This window comes from Poecilia formosa, unplaced genomic scaffold (assembly GCF_000485575.1).
Source record: "Poecilia formosa unplaced genomic scaffold, Poecilia_formosa-5.1.2 Scaffold537, whole genome shotgun sequence".
Taxonomy (NCBI): domain Eukaryota; kingdom Metazoa; phylum Chordata; class Actinopteri; order Cyprinodontiformes; family Poeciliidae; genus Poecilia; species Poecilia formosa.
The window spans coordinates 119,795-126,426 of NW_006800476.1; the positions used below are offsets into that span (position 1 = coordinate 119,795).

The following is a 6,632-nucleotide window of genomic DNA, read 5'->3' on the forward strand; positions in this document are numbered from 1 at the left end:
TAAAACAGATTAATACCATTAATATTAAAGTTAACAGATCATTGCTGTTTTATTCAGTCTGTGTTTCATCCCATGGCTCGGCCCAATGTTAGCAAACATGAGAATAACTTTGTACTTTTTGCTAACCGGTTAGCATTGCAGGACAAACCAAAACTCCAGCAAGTTTATCAACACTCTTGAACTTTTTAGTTTTTCTTTCTTCACTTTTTTATATTAACTTAAATATTTACTGCTTGAGGTCAATTAGAATTATGAAAACTATTGATGTTGGCAAAATGACAATAACTATGCAGATAATCTTTAAATTTTTTTTTATTTCTATGTCAAAACATTTCACCTGTTTGGTCTTTAAAGTCTTTACCCTTTTATAATATTACCTCTATCCAGATCTCTTGTAAAAGTTATTAAAGGTCGAAGGTCAATCCTGGGCCTGTTCTGTATTAATTGTAAGCTTTGCTGCTGGGAACCAAACGTCATGATGAGCTACAGATCTATTTACACTCAAACATCGGATCTAAACCTTTACGCTGTTCACTGATCTGATTTGACATAAAACTTGGTTGATTTATATTTCTTGGCTTAAAATTAGGAAAAAAGTATTTTATTTGGATGATCCAAAATGTACCATTTCCATTCTTATAAGATTTCTTCTGCTTGGTATTTCATTTCTTGTCTTAATATTTTCATGTTTCTTGATGTTTTCCACCCTTCTGCTCCAGTTAATGTGGTTTTATAAATAATTTAATGCTTTCCTCAAATCCTCAGCAGAGTTAAAAGTTGTACGTAAATTTCCATTTGTATTTAATTACAGCAGTGAATTAACTTTCATATTACATCATCATTTATTGTCTGGAACAGAGTCAGCTTGATGTTCTGCTGGTTAATAGTCGGGTCCAGTCAGAGTTCAGCAGACCGCTGTGCAGTACATCTGGATCCGCCCTCGATCTGTTAAGGCTTTGAGAAATAAAAGCTAAATTCTGCGTAGAAATTAATAACTAAAAATGTTTTCTAATTGATTTTAAAATGTTTAAAATCATGAAATTGAAGATCAGAGGTAAAATTTCACATCATATTTAACCTGTAAAGCAGTTTTTAGTTTAAATGTTTGGGTCAGCGCCGCCTCTAGAGGAAGTTTGTTCACCTCAAGCTGAAATCACATTTAGCTGTAAATTGCATCAGAGGTTACAGTGACCTTCACTCTCTCCTGCAGACGCTGGTGGACCAAAACATTTGACCTTTTCTGAACTTCTCTGGGTTTCTCTCTTCTTTTTTCACAGCTCTTGCACAAACAACATGTTCTCAGGTTCGAACCTGGAGACGATCGCGTTAGCAGGAAGCTGTGGCGTCTTTGACACAATCATCAGAGGTGTGATGATGAAACCCCCCGATGGCGAGGCGCCTCAGTGCAGCGGCTCAGGATGGAGGTAGCAGCTCTCTGCGCTGTCGTTGGTGAGTAAAAAACATTTTTAATGTAGTTTAAAGTCTCTTATTTCTGATTCATCTTCTGGTTCATTGATTCTAAAACTCACTTTTTAGATTTTAATTTTAGTTTTTAACCAGAAGTAATTCCAGAAAATGTTTCTCTGATGTTAAGATCTGATTTATTTGGTGCCACTGAAACAAAATGAAACTTAAATGGGAAACATCTTCAGCTAAATGATAACTTTATTCATGGGAAACATGAAGATCAGAGAGTTTCCTGCTTTGGTTTTTCTCTTTGATCACTAGTGTTGCATCGGGTCAAATCGGTTACATCAGCTGCATCAACTCGGCTTCAGCAGTCGACTGTCATGAATGTGAATCACCGTTGTATCTAAAAAATGATTCATCGTTTAAAAAGTCAGCAGAGAAAATAAAACGGCAGGATTTTGTTGTTTTTCTGTTTCTGAATCGATCAGAAACATTTTGAAAACTTTTCTCCTCTTTACAGCTTGTCTGAGGCTCTTCCCCAGCAGATCCCAGTTCTTCCAGTATGAATCTGTTTCTCTGAGCTGTGAAGGAAACTCGTCTGAGTGGAGAGTCAGGAGAAATACATCAAAACAAATAAATGGACTTTGTCCCTCATATTCAAATCACACACCTGAAACTGAATGCATCTTAAGTGAGCTGTATGAAGCCGACTCTGGAGTTTACTGGTGTGAATCTGCAGCAGGCGAACGCAGCGATTCAGTCAACATCAGCGTAAAAGGTGGGTTAAAACCAGCAGAGGCTGATCTGGTTTAATTGTTCGCTCTAACTGGTTCAGGCTGACCTGGTTGTGGTCTGGCAGAGAGAAAAGTCCTCTAAACATGATGTAGATACATTCACACAAAAAGCTTCAGTTTGAGGTTTGGTATCTCAAACGTCTCTCAGTCTCAGATTACAGCCACATTTATCTCATGATAAAAAATCAGTAGAGTTCAGATCTGATTTGATGCTTTCAGACGAGTTCAGATGATTCTCCTGGAACCAGGGCAATATCGACAGCTGAAATATCTGAAAAGTGTTTACAGAGAGTAAAATCCTGAAGCTGTAAAGCAGAAACCTAGATGTAGTTGTGGAAATTAGAATTCTGGAAAAATTATCTTAATAAAACCCGGCACTTTAGAAAAAAACAAGTTTTCTATTCAAATGTTTTTGCGCCATGTTGATCCAGTTTTTCGGCCGTATCGACATTCGTACATTTCGTAAAGCTGCAACGGAAAAACAACCAGACGTTCCTATTGGTGGGAAAGACGAAGAAGAAAACAGGAAGTGGTACGGTTATGATGGCGTGGTTTTGTTAATGATTTATCGTGTGAACAAACTTATGCAGGTGTGATTTTATTTGCGTTTTTTATTTAATGGAAATATTCTAGCTGCAATATTAAGTATTTCTCTTTTTTTAACCTTACTTGAATATCTACAGTTTTGTGCACATTTCTAACTGAAGTGCATCTCATTAAGTTGCTGCTGAACTGCAGATCTCCTTCAGTGACAAACAGCTGCATCCAAGGTGCACAAAGCAGCGTTATCAAAGATCCTTCCTTCCAAAATTAAAACGCATTTACATACATACATGCTGTTATTTGCACAGTTTTATTGTCACTAAATGTCACTAATTATCCTGTTTTCAATGCGTTTTATACATTTTGCAAAAGAATATTCTACTCACTCGCACATCCCTTTGAATCGACAGAATTTGCTATTTTTAATAACTGCACAGATTGTTGTTCTTAGTGTTATATTATATTTATGTTTGGGTGAATCTACAGTTTTCTATTCTATTCTGTTGATTAATCTTTTGCTGATTTATGAGACTTTAAGAGTTTTTTTTTTTTGACACAGCTCAGTCTGTGTTATGTTTCTTCCTGTATGTAGGAGATAAAAATGCTCATAATTTTTTTCTGACTCATTTAAAACTCGTTTTCTTCCACATTTTATTTGTCAGATGAACCATTGATCCTGGACAGTCCTGCACACTCAGTTAGTGAAGGAGAAAGCCTGACTCTTCACTGCAGATTCAGGCCACCGTCTTTCTCCAATCTGACTGGTTTCTATAGAAACGGGGTTCTGGTCGGGAACAGCTCTACGGGAACCTTCACCATCCGAAGCGTTTCTAAATCTGATGAAGGATTTTATAAATGTAACGCCTCTGGAGTTGGAGAATCAGCAGAAACCTGGCTGGATGTAACAGGTGAGAAATGTTTTATTTAAATGATGCCTGCAGTTTTATGGAATGACAGTAATGCCAAAAAACAATCTCAGTTTTATTATTATGTGCTAAATTACAGTCTCTAGGGAACGTACATTTTTCATTTCTTATTCTTTCTCTAAAATGTATTGATTAATTCTAATGAATAAATTGCTTTAATATAATTTTTAGTAGATTTAATTAGGCTGCTCATGTCAACTGAGTCCAGTTGACATGAATTTAATTTTGAGAAAATTAAATTCTATACTTCTATTTAAAGATTTAAAGATCATCTGGATGACTTATAATTAGCATTTAGAAACTGAATTACCAGATTATTAATCCCCAGCGGCATCATTAAATATGATTAAAGAGAAATAAATTAGATTTTTTCATCGATAAAAGTAAAAAGGATGTGTTCTCTTCTGGCGTTCAGAGCGGTGGGTTTTATCTGCCGCCCTCGTTTGTGTCGAGATGCTCGTATTGTTTGTATGTAGGCCAGCTAACCTGCTATCTTTGTGTTTTAAAGGGCGCAGGCCTCAAACGCCTACGGCTCCGCTCGCCCTCATACTACTTCCTGTTGTGGCCTGCATTTTGTTGCTGATTGCGCTGATGTTGCTCTGCCGCTGGAGAAACCGCAAAGGTCAGTGTGTTTTCAAGTAAACACTCAGAAATTTCACATCCTCCTGCGTCTCTGTGTTCAGGTGTCAGAAAGGAGGGAGGGGAATAAACGGAGGAGTTTACGTGAAACGAGAATCTCTGTGACCTGCAGCCAGGATTATTCAGACTGATTTAGCTTTAAAGGAACCATTTAACTTAAAGTTAACGTTTCGTAGCGGTCCGACCAGAATCCTGGTCAAAATTCTTGGTTAAATTACATTTTCTAAATCTAAATCTGGCCGAGATGTGACTCATTCTGGGTTTATCTGTTAACCCTGCAGTGGTTTTGAGTGTTTAAACTGAGGTTTCTAATGTGGACACAGAAAACAAATGGAAAAAATCCTCCTTTTTAACTCTGATTTTTCTTTTGGTTCATGAAAGCATCATTGCTCTATGCAGCACTGCAGAAGGTTTGAGGCTGGAGATTTTAAAACTTAAATTTAGTGTTAATGTGTTAATTCACTAAATCAAAAACTGACGTAAAGATTTCATCCTCAAAGTCTGAGGACATTAATTTACACATTTTCTTCATGTTCATGGAACTAAATGTAACTATAAAAGGTCTAAATCTTAAACACTAAAAGACAAACAGAATCGTCACATTTCAAATTATTCTCTTCATTTTATTATTTAGATTTAGTTTTAGTTGCTTTTAGTTCCCACCACACAGCATTTACTGTGCATAAAACTAAAAGGGGAAAATCATTAATCATCAAATTGTTTAGTGCCTGCACCGAATGATTTATTTTAGAAACGTTATTTCCTCACTGAGTAGATAAAAACATGAGGAGTGAGATCTCATTCTACGTTAAATTTAATTACAGATTAATGACCAGAGTTCATGTTCCAGCCTGTTTCTCATGTTTTTGTCTTAATTCAGGTTTTTCTTCTTACTGTTTTTTTCTCAGTCTGTGCCGTGAGAACAGCAGCTCCATCTCTTTATGGCACAATAAATAAAAAACAAACATCACCTCTTTTATTATGGCGTGAAAGAATGAAGGGAGTTGAATGTCAAACATGGAATGTGATCATCTTTGACACAGAAGTCATCGTTTTACTGCGTGGGTTTTAGTGTTTTTACACTAATAGCTTTGCTGATGACATCAAAGGTTATTATTAGCTGGTACTCCACCTCACAGTTATGTCAGACATGTAAAACTAAATATTTCAGTATTCTTACGTATCCTATTAAGAATCTTTCTTGATTCCATTAGTCGTCACTGTCTGATGCATTTCTATAAAAGGAATTTTATCTCAGTGCTAAAGGTGAACTCTGAGTTCACACCTAAAAGCAATTAGAGATGATTAGACCAATTAAGGCCTTAATTGTCATGATGTCACTGGTGTCCTCGGTGACGTGGATGTAAGAGTTTGAATAGCTGGAATACCTGAGAACCCATGCATGACCAGGGAGAACCTTCTAGACGTGAGGCAACAATGCTGATGTCATGCTTCATTTTTAACCCTCAGCTTGAATCACGTCATCTTAAAAACTTTACGTTTTCAGGCACAACTGAAAATGTGTTGTTTTTTTCTACACTGCAAAAACAAAATCTTATCAAGTATTTTCAAGTATTTTGTCTGTTTCTGTTGAAAATATCTTAAAACAGTTAAAATTAGACAAAACTAACACACAAGTAAATTTTCACCAAGATATCAGGGCTTTTTCTTAACACAAAAATTTCTTAATATTGATAAAAAGTTTCACTTGAAATATGGGAAAAATGTCTTTTTATAAAAAAATCTGCCAGAACTTTATAAAAAAAAAACTTAATAAAAAGTCAATATTAAGGAATTATTGACTTAAAACAAACATTAAATGTACTGAGCTGGCCAGGAGTTATGCTGTGTGAATGAATAAATAGAATAAATTGAACTTTTTAAATCAATATTAAGGAATTATTTACTTACAGAAAGCTCAGATATCTTGTTGATAATTTAGACATGAGTTAGTTTTGTCTTATTTCAGATTTACTAACATATTCACACTAGAAACCAGACAGAAATACTTGATTAGTATTTTTGTGTTTTTGCTGTGTCAGCATTTTGTCAGCTGAGACTGACTCAAACACTGACTCACTAAAAACCTTCAAGGTTTCTCTGTGAAAGGTTGAGTGACATCATACCTGCATCATCTACTGTGAAAAAAATATCAGATTTGTCTATCAAAGCAAAACCAAGTAACAAACTACTTTAAACTTTATTTTCTGCACTTTTCAGCTTTCAACACAGAAATAACTTAGTTTAAGAGACAAATGTCACTGACAAGGCAATAAAATCATGTGACTGAAACAGATCCGGGGTCAGTGACTTTATCACA

At 35.5% G+C, this 6,632-nt stretch overlaps 1 protein-coding gene across 2 annotated transcripts; it reads left to right on the forward strand.

The window, feature by feature from the left end:
* The first annotated feature begins 1,161 nt into the window (after nt 1-1,161).
* LOC103129350 (high affinity immunoglobulin gamma Fc receptor I-like) lies at nt 1,162-4,570 on the forward strand. Of its 2 annotated transcripts, none has more exons than XR_001659953.1 (4): nt 1,162-1,449; nt 1,931-2,192; nt 3,410-3,655; nt 4,182-4,570. XR_001659953.1 is itself a non-coding variant. In XM_016665006.1 (4 exons), the coding sequence occupies exons 1-4, from the start codon at nt 1,419-1,421 to the stop codon at nt 4,313-4,315; spliced, it is 669 nt and encodes a 222-aa protein (XP_016520492.1). In that variant the 5' UTR covers nt 1,166-1,418; the 3' UTR covers nt 4,316-4,570. The 2 variants fall into 2 exon arrangements, 1 of the variants encoding a protein (XP_016520492.1); XM_016665006.1 differs by having other exon boundaries at nt 1,166-1,449; nt 1,931-2,188.
* The last annotated feature ends 2,062 nt before the right edge of the window (nt 4,571-6,632 follow it).